This window comes from Oncorhynchus keta, chromosome 20, assembly GCF_023373465.1.
Source record: "Oncorhynchus keta strain PuntledgeMale-10-30-2019 chromosome 20, Oket_V2, whole genome shotgun sequence".
Taxonomy (NCBI): Eukaryota; Metazoa; Chordata; class Actinopteri; order Salmoniformes; family Salmonidae; genus Oncorhynchus; species Oncorhynchus keta.
In genome coordinates this window covers 4,205,995-4,224,728 of record NC_068440.1, presented here as the reverse complement: position 1 = coordinate 4,224,728, position 18,734 = coordinate 4,205,995, and the positions used below count along the sequence as shown (strand labels likewise).

General features: G+C 41.8%; 2 protein-coding genes and 1 long non-coding RNA gene across 3 annotated transcripts; all 3 read left to right on the top strand.

Moving 5' to 3' along the window:
- The first annotated feature begins 1,427 nt into the window (after window positions 1-1,427).
- LOC118399026 (uncharacterized) lies at window positions 1,428-3,802 on the top strand. The gene is made up of 3 exons (XR_004828741.2): window positions 1,428-1,530; window positions 2,585-2,756; window positions 2,928-3,802. It is a non-coding gene; the product is annotated as an uncharacterized LOC118399026 (long non-coding RNA).
- An 8,427-nt stretch (window positions 3,803-12,229) lies between these two features.
- Window positions 12,230-14,600, top strand: si:dkey-211g8.9 (free fatty acid receptor 2). The gene has a single exon (XM_052473179.1). It carries the CDS (start codon window positions 12,630-12,632, stop codon window positions 13,713-13,715), a length of 1,086 nt encoding a protein of 361 aa, XP_052329139.1. The 5' UTR covers window positions 12,230-12,629; the 3' UTR covers window positions 13,716-14,600.
- A 241-nt stretch (window positions 14,601-14,841) lies between these two features.
- Window positions 14,842-18,511, top strand: LOC118399025 (free fatty acid receptor 3-like). Its single transcript, XM_035794787.2, has 2 exons — window positions 14,842-14,937; window positions 16,944-18,511. The coding sequence occupies exons 1-2, from the start codon at window positions 14,907-14,909 to the stop codon at window positions 17,960-17,962; spliced, it is 1,050 nt and encodes a 349-aa protein (XP_035650680.1). The 5' UTR covers window positions 14,842-14,906; the 3' UTR covers window positions 17,963-18,511.
- The last annotated feature ends 223 nt before the right edge of the window (window positions 18,512-18,734 follow it).

The window sequence follows — 18,734 nt, the reverse complement described above, 5'->3', positions numbered from 1 at the left end:
GGAGTAACGTTACTAGCAATACAAACCGATTGTCATAGCAAGCTAAACATAACCAAATAATGTTAGGTTCATTGTTAGTTAGCAAGGCAGCGATCAAACTCCAGCTGGCTAGCTAACAGCTTTAGCTTGCAATGAAAACAAAATTAGAAACATAATACCTGAATCTGTAGCAAGATTCTTACCTGTATACATGGATGAAAGCTTCACGGCAGACTGCAACCCCTTTTATAAGACATCCTGTGTTAGTTTGCATAGTTTGTTTGGCCTGTTGTGTTCCACTGATTTCAAAACGTGTTAAGAAATGAGAGTCAGCCTAGCATGGCCCGATCGTCGTCCATAACTACTTTTTCCCACTTACCTTTGTCGATAGCGCCTGATAGATTCAGGGCAGAAATGTTATTGAGAGTAGTAGCAACATATTTGCAGTTCTCCATGGGTAACATAATATCTTTCGGGAAAAAAACTGCAGTACGAGCAGCTCATTTTATAGACACAAGATGCAACACCGACCAATCCAAACTCATCTCTCGCCATGTCCAGCCCACTCATTATCTCAGCCAATCATGTCTTGCGGGAAGGTTGCCCGCTTTTTCTGTGGCTAAACCAACTAGGCTCGTAATTTAATAATTGTATTCCTTTTTGCAGATGACATACACATTTAATATTAAGGCACATGAACGTTCACATGTTCGAGAAGGCATTTCTGCCAAAAAACACATTTTGTTAAAAAATATTTTTTTATGTTCAAAAGGCTCTCCTGTGAAGTCGTGACTTACGACATACGCCTAGTTTCCTGAATCAGGTCACATTTAATAAATGTGCAAATATTTCTAAAATCCCCTTTTTCGCTTTGTCATTATGCGGTATTGTGTATAAATTGATGAGGATTTGTATTTATTTAATCCATTTTAGAATAAGGCTCTAACGTAACAAAATGTGGAAAAAGTCAAGGGTTCTGAATACTTTCCAATGCACTGTATTTATGTTTGGAAAACACAATTGAAGCCCAAAATTATGGGGAGGAAAGCACTCATGTTTACCCAACATAGTAATCACCCTAGAAAGGTGGTGACCCTGGAACACATTGACCCGGATCCCCCCCAATATGCAACACAGAGTTAAGCCCTTGGCTGGAGTTACAAATGCTTATGATTCTATTATGAGTTCCTCATTTAAATGACTCTTGTAGACTATGTAGAACTAGAGTAAGACCACAGCTAGCTTCACTGAAAAGAAAAGCATGAATAGGGGTGCAGTAGTAAGTAGTCTAGGCTACTGGATACATTCGAGACATTTCTTTACCCCCAGACAAATCTGTCGACAACTTCTGTTTGGCTTCCTTTTATTTTTTAATATTTGTTGAATGTTGCCATGGCATTTCAATTATTTAGGAGTCGTGTTTGATTGGTTGCGTCTGTTTGTTACCTGGGAACTGTCTACAAGAGTTGGTGAGGTTGGTGAAGCCCTTCGGCTTTCGACACTAGTTCAGAACCACCGGTGTAGACACTGCAGAATATTCGAAAACTTTGGGTAAGTAAATCCAACATTTTTGTGCGATAATGCCAAAGCTATTTTGAATAATGGAATATATTTGTCTACTTAGGTTCCATATCAAATTAACACCAATTAATTAGGCTAACTATTAAACAGAACCACCATGAATACAAGATGGCAGGCATTTTCCATTATTCAAACACCTAATGTGAATTACCACAAACAATTAGTGTAGTATGTGTGCTGAATTAAGCATATCCTTTCCCCTTAGCCTAGCTTGCCTATAGTTTCAATTTGATTAGGCCTAGTATCTTTTCTGAGAAAAAAAGTTGAGTAATAGGAACGCTGAATTGCAGACATTGTCTTATAGCCCTCCAATATTGTGCATCAATCTACTGTCATGGCTCAATCATATTAGGTCATTTTATATGAAAGGGAATGAATTGTTCAACATAATGACTGTTTCATACGGAAGTTAATGTAATAAGTAATATTGAGCTTTGCAGTGCACACAAGCCCAAGTTTTCATATAGCCTTAAAGCTAGTCTTAATCAACTAAAGGCTGGTTTTAAATAGATATTATACCAAGTTCCTTTCCTCCTTGAGTGAGTAGTCAGTTTTATCATTGGGTAGAGGGGGTGGAAATTCACTTCCATGTAAATTATGATTTCAAACAGATCATTACTCATCACAGACAGCACTGTAGTCCCACAAGTGGAGGCTGGTGGGAGGAGCTATAGGAGGACGGGCTCATTGTAATGGCTGGAATGGAATTATTGGAACGGTGTCAAACATGGTTTCCTTATTTGTTTGATAGCGTTCCATTATTCCATTCCAGCCATTTACAATGAGCCTGTCTTGCTATAGCTCCTCCCACCAGCCTCCTCTGATTCCCACAACCTCCCCGGACATCACGTTATATCAAATGTCAGTTTTGTCAATACTTGTCCCTCATGTAAACATAGTCTGCATCCAAAACGGCATCCTATTCCCTATAGTGCACTGCTTTTAGAGTGCACTACTTTTGATCAGGGTCCATCAACTTGTTTCCAGTCTCGTCATATCGGTGTGTGTCACCTGTTTCCTTTAGTCTCGTGACGAGTATCATGGCCACGCTAAGTGCCAAGCCAGGGCTCAGGTACAGTGTGTCCGACTGGGACCCCAGTAACAAGCTGATGTCTGACACAGCAGAACAGAGGCGACACATCTCACATGAGACATGTCAGGAAGGGAAGACCTTACGCAATGAGACAACCAGCAAGGTAAGATGTTGTGGCTATGTAATGAAACAACCAATTCAGTAAGGACTTGCTTGACGTTGTGACTGAATTGTAACATTGGCCTATACAAAGTTAGTTTTCATATCATAAACTGTCATGGACTTATTTATTCTCATCACACGTATTCATGCCATCTCTCTTTCCTCTCTCTAGCCTAAGCACTCACAAACTTCTACAGATGCACAATCGAGAGCATCCTGTCGGGCTGTATCACCGCATGGTACGGCAAGTGCTCCGCCCACAACCGTAAGGCTCTCCAGAGGGGAGTGAGGTCTGCACAATGCATCACCGAGGGCAAACTACCTGCCCTCCAGGACACCTACACCACCTGATGTCACAGGAAAGCCATAAAGATCATCAAGGACAACAACCACCCGAGCCACTGCCTGTTCACCCCGCTGTCATCCAGAAGGCGAGGTCAGTACAGGTGCATCAAAGCAGGGACCGAGAGACTGAAAAACAGCTTCTATCACAAGGCCATCAGACTGTTAAACAGTCACCACTAACATTGAGTGGCTGCTGCCAACATACTGACTCAACTCCAGACACTTTTAATAACGGAAATTGATGTAAAAATGTATCACTAGCCACTTTAAATAATGCCACTTAATATAATGTTTACATACCCTACATTACTCATCTCATATGTATATGTATATACTGTACTCTATATCATCTACTGCATCTTGCCATCTTTATGTAATACATGTATCACGAGCCACTTTAAATAATGCCACTTAATATAATGTTTACATACCCTACATTACTCATCTCATATGTATATGTATATACTGGACTCTATACCATCTACTGCATCTTGCCTATGCCGTTCTGTACCATCACTCATTAATATATCTTTATATACATATTCTTTATCCCTTAAAACTTGTGTGTGTATAAGGTAATAGTTTTGGAATTGTTAGGTTAGATTACTCGTTGGTTATTACTGCATTGTCGGAACTAGAAGCACAAGCATTTCACTACACTCCCATTAACATCTGCTAACCATGTGTATGTGACAAATAAAATGTTATTTGATTTGTAAAAACATGTCTGTAACTATCTACAATATTAATTAACCGGGCACTCAACTCATCAAAATAGTTTCTGCAATGCCACCATTTGCCTTTCAAATTAATGAATGTACCTGTAAAATACCTGTATGTGTAAATGTGCTGCTGCAGTTCCACCACCTCCCAGCAGTGGGAGCATTTCAGCCAGTACAACATGGCCCAAGCACAGGAGACGATGCAGGCGTCACAGCAGCTGAGGGAGGACATGAGTCACTAGGGTACAGGTATAAAATAAAGCCTGGGGGAGAGGAGTGTAGCGTTACCATATGGCCAGGCCTGTAAAAATAGCACTGTTCTGTATTGACCCCTATAAAACAGCACTGTCACTGCATCCCAAAAGGCACCCTATTCCCTTTATAGTGCTGCACTACTTTTGACCAGGGCCCTTTGGATGCCATTTGGGGGGGACACCCTGTCTGCTTTCACAGGGCTCTCTGTTGTTGTTTAGTATTTGATAGGGCCTGTTTCTGCTTCATAGATATTGATAAAAATGTATGTGTACAGTAAGACTATTGAGAGTTAGGTGACAAGTGTGGCAAATCAAGAAGCTGATTAAACAGCATGATAATTACACAGGTGCACCTTGTGTTGGGGACAATAAAAGGCCAATCTAAATGTTGCAGTTTTGTCACACAACACAATACCACAGATGTCTGCAGTTTTGAGGGAGCTTGCAATTGGCGTGCAGACTGCAGGAATGTCCACCAAAGCTGTTGCTAGAGAATTGATTGTTAATTTCTCTACCATAAGCCGCCTGCAATGTCGTTTTAGAGAATTTGACCGTACGTCAGGACTTCTACATCTGGCTTCTTCTCCTACGGGATCATCTGGGGACATTATTTACAGTATGTCGGTAATAAAGCCCTTTTGTAGGCAAAAATGTATTCTGATTGGATGGGCCTATGCCCTCCCAGGCCCACCCATGGCAGTGCCCTTGCCCAGTCATGTGAAATCTATAGATTTGGGCCTAATTTATTTATTTCAATTGACTAATTTCCTTATATAGTGTAACTCAGTCAAATCTTTATATTTTTGTTCAGTATACATGGTCATTATTCAGATTAATCTGAAATAATTTCCCAATTGACAGGTTGGCCCAAATATGTAGTTCCTCAGGGAGGCGGATTGCATTTCTGAATGTGATCACGTTTAAGAAACACATCTGATGATTCGCTCACCTGTTAAGAAACCAGCTAGCATGCCTACTGACATTGCTTCACTGGCTAAGTCTAGGAGTCCTAGGCCTAGCTAAATGGTCTGTTACCTGATTTAATGTGTGCATTTACTTGAGAATTCAGAGCATGCGGACCGTGTTGTATGCATGTGCTCCAAGAGACCGCAACCTTACCTGGGTCCAAGGGCAGCTCCATGCGGCTTATTTAAAAATATATATATATTTCACCTTTATTTAACCAGGTAAGCCAGTTGAGAACAAGTTCTCATTTACAAGATAAAGTAAACTGTGTTCAGTTTAAGGTATATATATATATATATACAGTGCCTTGCGAAAGTATTCGGCCCCCTTGAACTTTGCGACCTTTTGCCACATTTCAGGCTTCAAACATAAAGATATAAAACTGTATTTTTTTGTGAAGAATCAACAACAAGTGGGACACAATCATGAAGTGGAACGACATTTATTGGATATTTCAAACGTTTTTAACAAATCAAAAACTGAAAAATTGGGCTTGCAAAATTATTCAGCCCCTTAAGTTAATACTTTGCTGCGATTACAGCTGTAAGTCGCTTGGGGTATGTCTATCAGTTTTGCACATCGAGAGACTGAAAATTTTTCCCATTCCTCCTTGCAAAACAGCTCGAGCTCAGTGAGGTTGGATGGAGAGCATTTGTGAACAGCAGTTTTCAGTTCTTTCCACAGATTCTCGATTGGATTCAGGTCTGGACTATGACTTGGCCATTCTAACACCTGGATATGTTTATTTTTGAACCATTCCATTGTAGATTTTGCTTTATGTTTTGGATCATTGTCTTGTTGGAATACAAATCTCCGTCCCAGTCTCAGGTCTTTTGCAGACTCCATCAGGTTTTCTTCCAGAATGGTCCTGTATTTGGCTCCATCCATCTTCCCATCAATTTTAACCATCTTCCCTGTCCCTGCTGAAGAAAAGCAGGCCCAAACCATGATGCTGCCACCACCATGTTTGACAGTGGGGATGGTGTGTTCAGGGTGATGAGCTGTGTTGCTTTTACGCCAAACATAACGTTTTGCATTGTTGCCAAAAAGTTCAATTTTGGTTTCATCTGACCAGAGCACCTTCTTCCACATGTTTGGTGTGTCTCCCAGGTGGCTTGTGGCAAACTTTAAACAACACATTTTATGGATATCTTTAAGAAATGGCTTTCTCCTTGCCACTCTTCCATAAAGGCCAGATTTGTGCAATATACGACTGATTGTTGTCCTATGGACAGAGTCTCCCACCTCAGCTGTAGATCTCTGCAGTTCATCCAGAGTGATCATAGGCCTCTTGGCTGCATCTCTGATCAGTCTTCTCCTTGTATGAGCTGAAAGTTTAGAGGGACGGCCAGGTCTTGGTAGATTTGCAGTGGTCTGATACTCCTTCCATTTCAATATTATCACTTGCACAGTGCTCCTTGGGATGTTTAAAGCTTGAGAAATCTTTTTGTATCCAAATCCGGCTTTAAACTTCTTCACAACAGTATCTCGGACCTGCCTGGTGTGTTCCTTGTTCTTCATGATGCTCTCTGCACTTTTAACGGACCTCTGAGACTATCACAGTGCAGGTGCATTTATACGGAGACTTGATTATTTGTATTTTATTTTTATTTCACCTTTATTTAACCAGGTAGGCTAGTTGAGAACAAGTTCTCATTTGCAACTGCGACCTGGCCAAGATAAAGCATAGCAGTGTGAACAGACAACACAGAGTTACACGCCCAATTACACACAGGTGGATTGTATTTATCATCATTAGTCATTTAGGTCAACATTGGATCATTCAGAGATCCTCACTGAATTTCTGGAGAGAGTTTGCTGCACTGAAAGTAAAGGGGCTGAATACTTTTGCACGGCCAATTTTTCAGTTTTTGATTTGTTAAAAAGGTTTGAAATATCCAATAAATGTTGTTCCACTTCATGATTGTGTCCCACTTGTTGTTGATTCTTCACAAAAAAATACAGTTTTATATCTTTATGTTTGAAGCCTGAAATGTGGCAAAAGGACGCAAAGTTCAAGGGGGCCGAATACTTTCGCAAGGCACTGTACATATACAGTTGAAGTCGGAAGTTTACATACACCTAGGTTGGAGTCATTAAAACTCGTTTTTTAACCACTCCACAAATTTCTTGTTAACAAACTATAGTTTTGGCAAGTCGGTAAGGACATCTACTTTGTGCATGACACAATACATTTTTCCAACAATTGTTTACAGACAGATTATTTCACTTATAATTCACTGTATCACAATTCCAGTGGGTCAGAAGTTTACATACACTAAGTTGACTGTGCCTTTAAGCAGCTTGGAAAATTCCAGAAAATGATGTAATCGCTTTAGAAGCTTCTAATAGGCTAATTGACATCATTTGAGTCAATTGGAGGTGTACCTGTGGATGTATTTCAAGGCTTACCTTCAAACTCAGTGCCTCTTTGCTTGACATCATGAGGAAATCAAAAGATATCAGCCAAGACCTCAGAAATAAATTGTAGGCCCCCACAAGTCTGGTTCATCCTTGGGAGCAATTTCCAAACGCCAGAAGGTACCACGTTCATCTATACAAACAATAGTACTCAAGTATAAACACCATGGGACCAAGCAGCCGTCATGCCGCTCAGGAAGGAGACGCGTTCTGTCTCCTAAAGATGAATGTAATTTGGGTGCGAAAAGTGCTAATCAATCCCAGATGCTGGAGGAAACAGGTACAAACGTATCGATATCCACAGTAAAATGAATCCTATATTGACATAACCTGAAAGGCCGCTCAGCAAGGAAGAAGCCACTGCTCCAAAACCGCCATAAAAAATCCAGACTACGGTTTGCAACTGCACATGGGGACAAAGATCGTACTTTTTGGAGAAATGTCCTCTGGATTGATGAAAGAACAATAGAACTGTTTGGCCATCATGACCATCGTTATGTTTGGAGCAAAAAGGGGGAGGCTTCCAAGCCAAAGAACAACATCCCAACAGTGAAGCACGGGGTGCTTTGCTGCAGGAGGGACTGGTGCACTTCGGAAAATCATGTGGATATATTGAAGCAACATCTCAAGACATCAGTCAGGAAGTTAAAGCTTGGTCGCTAATGGGTATTTCAAATGGACAATGACCCCAAGCATACTTCCAATGTTGTGGCAAAATGGCTTAAGGACAACAAAGTCAAGCTATTGGAGTGGCCATCACAAAGCCCTGACCTCAATCCTATAGAAAATTTGTGGGCAGAACTGAAAAAGCGTGAGCAAGCAAGGAGGCCTACAAACCTGACTTAGTTACACCAGCTCTGTCAAGAGGAATGGGTCAAAATTCACCCAACGTATTGTGGGAAGCTTGTGGAAGGCTACCTGAAATGTTTGACCCAAGTTAAACAATTTAAAGGCAATGCTACCAAATACTAATTGAGTGTATGTAAACTTCTGACCCACTGGGAATGTGATGAAAGAAATTGAAGCTGAAATAAATTATTCTCTACTATTATTCTAAGATTTCACATTCTTAAAATAAAGTGGTGATCCTAACTGACCTAAAACAGGGCATTATTACTTGGACTAAATGTTAGGAATTGAGAAAAACTGAGTTTAAATGTATTTGACTAAGGTGTCTGCAAACTTCTGACTTCAACTGTATATGGTATATATACAAAAAACCATGCTCAAATGTTTCAAACCAAAACCTCATGGCCATCCAAATCCAGCAGCCTCGCAGCTCTGCAAGCTGCTACATCCTCACTCCTTTGCACAATCAACACTTGACAAGTCTTTCTGTCAGAGCACAGCACCTGACCAGTTGCTGCTGCCACCTGGAGTGTGGAAGTGGTAGTGTAGCATATAATTGTGCTCATAACAAATAAACTACCTATTCCATAAACCATGTTTTAAGGTGATTTATGTATGTTGAGCATTCGCATTAATGACCCTGTTTATCCTACGTCTATCCAATACGCATTGTTTGGCCAAGACTACGTCCCAGATGGCATCCTATATTGTGCACTAGTTTTGATCGCAGTCCTGTGGTCAAAATGTGTAAGCTATACGGTATAGGGAATAGGGCGCCATTTGGCATGCAGTCCAAAATAGGTTGTTTTGATCCAGAGTCCTGGGCATAGTGTTTATTAGGCCTTTGTATCATACGGTTTATGTGACCTTTGAATCATACGAGGAGGTAGCTAGATAAAAAACAGAGTAAACACGCATAGGAAAGAGAATCATTGATAATAAACCACCCTAACAGCTTGTGGTAATGTCTCCAAATGTGCTTGTTTGTGTCAGACGGTATATTTTAAAGAGGAGGAAGAAGACAGATTTTTATCGATATTTATAGTGCCGCCACAAGTGCTGTGCAGAACGTAGGACATAGAACATGTTTTCTATATACACTATATATACAAAAGTATGTGGAAATTAGTAAATTCAGCAATTTCAGCCACACCCGTTCTTGACGGGTGTATAAAATCGAGCACACAGCCATGCAATCTCCACAGACACACATTAGCAGTAGAATGTTTATATGGTGCGGGCTAAACCCCTAGTTCCAGTGCAGGGAAATCATAATGCTACAACATGCAATGACATCCTAGACGATTCTATGCTTCCAATTTTGTGGCAACAGTTTGGGGAAGACCCAAACCTTTTTCAGCACGACAATACCCCCGTGCACAAAGCAAGGTCCATACAGAAATGGTTTGTTGAGATCAGTGTGGAAGAACTTGAAAGGCCTGCACAAAGCACTGACCTCAACCCCATCAAACACCTTTGGGATGAATTGGAATGACGACTGCGAGCCAGGCCTAATTGGCCAACAGCAGTGCCCAACCTCACTAATGCTCTTGTTGCTGAATGGCTGTTATAGCAGCAAAGGGGGAACCAACTCCATTTGGTTCCAAGATGTTTGAATTTTGGAACAAGATGTTCGACGAGCAGGTGTCCACATACTTTAGACTATAGTTTAGGTGTAGCCTACGGTTTTATTTCAGATACACTTATATGTCGTAGTGGAGACCAATATCTATCTTGTGTTATTAAGCTATATACTGTACTGTAAAACAACTGTTTGTTGATTTGTATGGCTGAATTTCAGATTCTTTTTTTTACATTTGAATGTAGTACCAGGTCCTACAGTGGTAGAACTTTTATTCTGTCTGGTGCTTTAGTGTTTGAGCGAGCAATAGTGAAAGGGAACTGCAGGCTATCAGTGAATTTATGTAAATCACACAGATAATTAGAGTTTCTCAGTGACAACAGAGTGATCAAATTGTACACACAACACAATTAACAGATCGCATTGTACACATCACACTCCCTTTTCTCTGCTCTCTATCGATCATACCTATGTGCGTGTGTTTGTCCGTGCTGTGGAAACCAAACCAACAGCAATGATGCATATCGTTCTCCTTTTGTGTTTTCAAATTTAAATGTAAATTTTATTGAACATGTATTTAACTTGGCATGTGAGTTAAGAACAGATTCTTAGGGGCTGTGATTCTGGAAATAAAAATATGGGACAAAACACACATCACAACAAGCGAGACAATACTACATAAAGAGAGACGACAACACAACATGGTAGCAACACAACATGGTAGCAGCACAAAACATGGTACAAACATTATTGGGCCAGACAAAGGGCACAAAGGGCAAGAAGGTAGAGGCAACAAGATATCACATGAAACAGCCACAACTGTCAGGAAAAAGTGTCCATGATTGAGTCTTTGAATGAAGAGATGGAGATAAAAACTGTCCAGTTTTATTTTTTTTATTTTTTTTAAAGCTTGTTCCAGTCGCTAGCTGACGATCGACCCAGGGATGTGTGTGCTTTGGGGACCTTTAACAGAATGTGACTGGCAGAACAGGTGTTGTATGTGAAAGATGAGAGCTGCAGTAGATATCTCAGATAGGGGGGATTGAGGCCTAAGAGGGTTTTATAAATGAACACCACCAACCAGTGGGTCTTGTGACGAGTATACAGAGTTGACCAGTTTACAGAGGAGTATAGAGTACAGTGATGTGTCCTATAAGGAGCATTGGTGGCAAATCTGATGGCCGAATGGTAAAGAACATCTAGCCACTGGAGAGCACCCTTACCTGCCAATCTAAAAATTAACTCTCTGTACTCTAGCATGGGTAGGATGGTCATCTGAATCAGGGTTAGTTTGGCAGCTGGGGTGAAAGAGGAGCGATTACGATAGAGGAAACCAAGTCTAGATTTAACTTTAGCCTGCAGCTTTGGTATGTGCTGAGAGAAGGACAGTGTACCGTCTAGTCATACTCCCAAGTACTTGTATGAGGTGACTACCTCAAGCTCTAAACCCTCAGAGGTAGAAATCACACCGGTAGGGAGAGGGACATTCTTCTTACCAAACCACGTGTTTCATTCAATAAAGGAAAAAGGCTCATTTAAAAACCAATTCAGACAAATAAAACGTAAAGGGCAGGTTTCCCTTAAGCTTAGCTTGGACCAAAAAAAGGATTTCAATGGAGATTCTACATTGACCCTACTTTTTAGTCCAGAACTAGGCTTTATCTGTGTCCAGGAAACTAGCCCATAGTGCTCTTACACATAAATGTAGATAAGGATAGCTGAACAAAGGATAGCTTTGAACAAAGCTTGGGGAGAATTGTTTTTCTTTATGATAAAACTCTATACTGATGACATTTTTATTTGCACATACAACTATCCAACCTCGCTCTAATCTTCTCTCTTCCGTGAAGAGTAATTTATGTCACTTACACACCCAAGCGCACACATACAAATAAACCAGGTTGTTTTCCTACTGCTATAAAGCATAGAGAATCTCCCTTGTGCCACAAAGTAGGCGCCCAACCCTAAAGCCCTACTACCCTGCTCCCACGCGATGACCATCATCCATGGCATTTTATGATTTTACTGCCTGACCCTCAAGTTAATTTCGAGTGGCCGCGCTGTGGCTGGATGGGCATGCGCTTCCTGACAAGCCCAATTATTCTGAATCATTTCACTAAAGGGTCCAGATGCTGCCCTGCTGTCGTCTCAGATCCTGGGGGCCATTAAGACACGCTGGTGCCTCCTAAATGCCATACTCTTCTGCTTGAATGGGCACCTCCCCATATCTGTCTACCTGTCATGCTGCACCCTGCCCCTTCATGCCCACACACATATACACACACCAGTATCACCCCACTTCCGCTCTCTATACTATTGTCACCAAAGGGTTGTCTCTGCCTCCCTGCTCTCTCGCTCAGTGCCAAGCCTGTGTGTGGAGGAGAGAGGGGTTTGCTGAAGAGTGATGTGCTCACATGGTGGGAACTATCCTATTGATGCGCATTGCAACTTCACAAGAGGAATGCTGTCCACAAATTGAAGCTAGAGGACTGCGGAACAGGAGAGGATCTGTGATTGGGCATTGAGGATTTACTTTATGTGCTTTGGAATTTGTTTTCAACCGAGTCGCTTTAAGAGATCTTACTTTTAACATCCATTGTGTCTGCCACAGGACTAGTGTGTTTTTTTTCTTCCCATCTCAAATGATTTTACTTGCAGAATCGAGACTTCAGTTGCTTCTGATGCAGTGCCTCCTATGCTCCTAAACTCCCGAGCAGGAGGTGTGAGCCGAAGCGATGCAAGTGCCCGTCAAGGACTGTGTCTTCCTGACGGTCTACTCCTTCACGTTCCTGCTGGGCCTCCCCTCCAATCTGCTGGTGCTCTTCGTGTACTTTCGCAAGGCGCGCAAGCGGGGTGCCACGCCCAACGTGGTATACGCACTCAACCTCTGCTTGGCTAACCTGGCACTGGTGGCCTGGCTGCCCGTCAAGGCCCTGGAGACTTTCCTCCAGGACTGGCCTCTTCCATCGCCCCTCTGTCCTGTCTACAGCTTCTTCTTGTTCTCCTCGATCTACGGCAGCTGCCTCTTCCTCACGGCCGTGACGGTGGGCCGCTACCTCAGCATCGCCTTTCCCATCAGCTACAAGCTGTACCGGCGGGGCCGCATCTCCTGCTTCATCAGCGCTGCCCTCTGGGCAGTGGTACTGTTGCACCTGAGTCTGGGCCTGGTGGCAGAAGGCGGGGGTGGTTTCGTGTCCACCTCCAGCCATAATGTGTCAGTCTGCTTTGAGAACTTCACCCAGGACCAGCTGGACCTGCTGCTGCCATTGCGCCTGGAGATGGCGCTCCTCCTCTTCCTAATGCCACTGGCCATTACCGCCTTCTGCACGCTGCGCTGCGTAGCCCTGGTGTGGCGGTCCTGCTTGCCCGTCCTGGGAAAGAGGCGCGTCCTGGCCGTGGCCCTTTCCACACTGGCTGTGTTTGTGGTTTGCTACCTGCCCTACAACGCCTCACACATCGTGGGCTTTGTGCTGCAGGAGAACGTCCACTGGAGGACTGAGGCCATGCTGTCCAGTGCCTGTAACGTCTTCCTGGAGCCTGTGGTCATGCTGATGCTCTCCCCGGCAACGCCCCGCGGCCTCATGGGAAGGCTCTGTGGAAGGCCCAGCAGATACAGCCGGACAGAGGGGCGCCATTGTAGCAAAACCATCACACGGGACCCTCTAGCTAATGTGAGGGGAGTGGCGTCGCTGACCGACAGACAGACAGGAGCAAACATTTCCAAGTTAAGTCAGGAAAAATCTGCACAAACAAGACATGTAAGACCTGTGAGTGGAATTAAAAAAATAAATAGTTTAGGACAAAATGAAGTGGAGAACTGATGAGCTGATGTGGAAAACACTTAGAAATAGGACTGGTAGTGCTCAAAATGGGCAGAGCTGAGGTTGGAACAAGTGACAGTCTAGAAATCTGCACAATTATTGATGACAAAAATAATATATTGTGTTCTCATGATACTGTAAGCTTTCTATGCTCTGAAATTAGAAAGTTCTACATAACAAACCACAGTATCATGAGAACTCATATGAAGAACCTTTGTGGCTTATGAACTGAGAGGCTGAAAGACAAGTGAGATGTGGAAAATTGACCAAAGGTTATCTGAGATGGGCCAGTGATGAGTCCTCTACTGTGATGGTCTGATCTGGATTGCACCACCGGCAGATGGGGCAGGAGGACAATTTCAACTGAGTGACTAATTACAATGTAGCCATTGTTAAAAAGTTAGATTCATAAAAATAGTTTGAATGCATTCTGGTATATTTTTGTTGGTTTACTGTAAGAAACTGGGTATCTTTCTCTATCTTAAAAAGGTATGGTGATAGAAATGCCCTGTCAATTCTGTCCAAATATTCTGTAGATAATTGATCAATAGGCAAGTGGTATTAAACAGACACATGTAAATAGAACCATCATTTATTGATTGTTATTTACAGTTTACACTGGGAGCTTTAAGGAGTTTACGAAGATGAATGTAACATGTACTAATTAATTCTGATCTGAAACATGTCCTCATTTTATATCTGACAGTCTGAGAATCAATACATTTGAAATCTCAACCAGAAACAGGTTATGACGATAACGAATGTTTCTCTAATCTCAAAATGTGAATTAACTGAGCATTACATGTTTATAGAACCTGCTTCTCATTGAGGATTTGACTTTGCAATATTTACATGTAAATCACTACCTTCCTTGTGCAAGAGAAATGCCCGAATAAAATATAAACTGAGCAAGTGTTGTGTATATTTCTTCTGAATCCCATTTAAGAGACATTCTGAACGATGAATAACTTGATCAATTCAACGTGCGTGATAGTGTTCAGTGTTTCAGTTAAATGATTTACCCTGTTAGTCGGCCTAATTGAGAGTACTTAAAGTTGATAATATTATAAGCATTCAGTGAAAGTCCCTCAAACTGTTTATCATTTCATCATGTTCATGTTAGTCACTTCCTCATCATAGATACATCCTAATGTGTGTATAAAAAAAGTCGAGGTCAGCTGAAGTGCATTTATGGTAACGAGTGAGGAGAAGGCCTTCTTTGGTGAGTAAATTCACTTTAATAATTTATTTTATTTGAGAGTACCATCAGTGAGGGATGGTTTAGCAAATGCAACAATGGTTCACAGTCCTTATCCATAGCCGTTATCCATGACGTTTGTACAAGAGATACTGAAAACACGTTGTTACTCATGCAGAACTGTGCAATTATAAATCTACCCTGTCATATCTTAGTATGGGGTCACATTTGTTGTGTAATTCAAATTACATGTACCATAATGTGTATGGCTTTTATGCATGCCTTTGCTAAATATGCTGCAAATAAGCCAAATGCTGCATTCATGAAAATAAAGAACTAAAATGATTTTTGACACTTCTCAGGGCATCTGCAGGGATTGGGTTAAGAGAGAACAAGAAGGGGTCCCCTTTTTTGTGTCTAGTGTGGTGTCATTTAGAGTAGTACTTTTAAATGAATCCCTGAGGGGCTGTATTGTCTAGTGTGGTGTCATTTAGAGTAGTACTTTTAAATGAATCCCTGAGGGGCTGTATTGTGTCTTCTGGGTGGTCCTTCTGTAGCACAGTTGGTAGAGCATGGCGCTTGTAATGCCAGGGTAGTGGGTTCGATTCCGGGACCACCCATACGTAGAATGTATGCACACATGACTGTAAGTCGCTTTGGATAAAAGCGTCTGCTAAATGGCATATATTATTATTATTATTATTTATTATTTTAGTGTGGTGTCATTTAGAGTAGTACTTTTAAATGAATCCCTGAGGGGCTGTATTGTGTCTAGTGTGGTGTCATTTAGAGTAGTACTTTTAAATGAATCCCTGAGGGGCTGTATTGTGTCTAGTGTGGTGTCATTTAGAGTAGTACTTTTAAATGAATCCCTGAGGGGATGTATTGTGTCTAGTGTGGTGTCATTTAGAGTAGTACTTTTAAATGAATCCCTGAGGGGATATATTGTGTCTAGTGTGGTGTCATTTAGAGTAGTACTTTTAAATGAATCCCTGAGGGGATGTATTGTGTCTAGTGTGGTGTCATTTTGAGTAGTACTTTTTAAATGAATCCCTGAGGGGCTGTATTGTCTAGTGTGGTGTCATTTAGAGTAGTACTTTTAAATGAATCCCTGAGGGGCTTTATTGTGTGGTGTCATTTAGAGTAGTACTTTTAAATGGATCTCTGAGGGGCTGTATTGTGTCTAGTGTGGTGTCATTTAGAGTAGTACTTTTAAATGAATCCCTGAGGGGCTGTATTGTGTGGTGTCATTTAGAGTAGTACTTTTAAATGGATCTCTGAGGGGCTGTATTGTGTCTAGTGTGGTGTCATTTAGAGTAGTACTTTTAAATGAATCCCTGAGGGGCTGTATTGTGTGGTGTCATTTAGAGTAGTACTTTAAAATGAATCCCTGAGGGGCTGTATTGTGTTATGTTGACGAAGTTTACCACACTTGCAACTCCAGTATGAGACATTGGTTCCTAAAGTACGCGATTGACCAGTTCTCTCAACATAAAACAAGCATTACTACTACAGAGCAAACTATGCTGGGAAGCATACACAAGAATAAAGTGGGTTTGATATTTTGAGGCCTCAATCTAAGAAAAATTATGCATTTTAAAATGTTCATAACATTCTTTTTTTTTAAGAGTAAAAGTGCAAGGGACAAATGTATCCTCTCTAACAATTGATAACTAATGTTAGGACATTCAGAATATTCCGTTTTATATATTCATACGTTTAACTATGGACACTAGAGGATTTGCTAGTAAAACGGTACACAACAGGGTGTGCACGATGGGGAAATAACCTCGTAGGGTAGTTCATTTTAAAAATGCATTTTTTGTGTGACTAGAAACAATGAACAGTCATTGTAGAAATAGCACAACAGTTTTGTGGTGCGTCTCCATGGTAATAAAGTAATGACAGGAAGTGAATGGGACAACAATGTCATCTGAGATGTTAGTTGTGCAATTCCGTTCAGATAGCTGCCTCCCAATAGTTTTGGGTTGAAATGTCAGTATTTCATGATGCTTTTCTCTCTCTTGTAGTGACAACAACGCTAACAGTATCTGCCAATATGAGGCCAGCAAATGACATTTCATGCAGCTTTGCGCTGTTCGTCTACATCACCACCTTCCTGATCGGGGTACCTGCCAACATCCTGGCATTCTGCACTTTCTGCCGAAAGGTGCGTCGCAAACCTGCCCCCATCGACATCCTGCTCCTCAACCTGACCATCTCTGACCTCATCTTCCTCGCTTTCCTGCCCTTCAAGATGAAGGAGGCTGTTAATGATTTTAACTGGACCCTCCCTTACTTCCTGTGTCCAGTCACTGGCTACCTGTTCTTCTCCACCATCTACAACAGCACTCTCCTCCTGACCGCGGTGAGTGTGGAGCGCTTCCTCAGCGTGGCGTATCCCGTAAGGTTTACAGCACCAGGCAGGGTTTTCCACACACAGTTGGCCTGTGCAGTTTTCTGGATCCTGTCCCTTGCCCACTGCAGTGTTGTCTTCGTCATGCAATTAGACAAAGATGCCAACAACACTACCTGCTATGGAAATTTCAATGATGTCCAGCTTATTACCCTTCTCCCGGTACGCTTAGAGATGTCCCTGGTTCTCTTCTGTGTACCCTTCCTCATCAGCACCTTCTGCTATGTCAACTTCATCCGTATCCTGTCTAGGCTTCCCAACATCAGCCAGCACCGGCGCCTGCGTGCCATCGGGCTGGCGTTGGGGACTCTGCTGGTTTTCACCCTCTGCTTTGGGCCCTACAACGTGTCCCATATGGTGGGGATCATGCAGAATAAAGTCCCTACTTGGCGCAACAATGCCATTCTGCTCACCACCTTAAATGCCTGTCTGGACCCCATCGTCTTCTACTTCTCCTCCTCAGCTGTTAGGAGCACTCTCAGCCTCTGCCTGAAGCGAATCAAGGCTCAGCTCAATCCAATGGCCACAGCCGCCCATGCTGGTAATACACCAGACCCTATGGACTCCACCCATTCGTCCAGCCAGAAGTTTGTCGCTGCTGCCAAAAGTGGGACAAATTACACCCCACGATGAATCAGTGACTAGTAAATCAGTTTTGTCCATCCATACAAAGTGTACACAAAGCATTGAAATGGTGTGTTTTCACAATGTGATCTAGAATTCTGATACCATGGTCAAGCATTTTGATAGCATTTGTCCATCTGAAACTGCTATAGAATGTCTGAATTCATCTGCACATGTATTCAGTTCTGTGTGCAGAGTGAGACAACAGTATGATGATGTCTGGTGACTGTGACTGGTAACTTAGCTTGTGTCCCACAAGGGTTATTACAGTACATTTGTATTACTTGTACAGAGGATAATGATGAGAATAGTGCATTAGAATGGTAAACTGTAAAATATGTTATTAAATGGAATACAGAAGCTTCCAATTTGTCTTTGTGGCTAATCTTATGCCATGCTTATTGAGACTGTATATTGCTGCACAAATTATTTAAAAAAATCAGTATCCTAAAAGTCACATTGTGGTCATTGCACTTGAATTTACAGTATATTGTCTATGCATTATTACACATGTAATTAGCTTTTTTTTAGTGATCAGTTAATCAATAAACTCCTTATTAAGACATTATCCTTGCCTAATGTTATTGCTTTTCTTGCCAACTCTCTTTTAGATTTATCATCAAGTCATTCATGTCAGAATCAAATATAATGCTTATCAGTGGAGCTTTTTCAAGAACCTTGAGGGTCATCTTTATCTGGAGAAGAGGAAATTGTAAGAGGAAGGAATATGCTTATTTGTGTAGAGTGTATATTCTCCTATGTATTTGTATGTCTCGTGTTG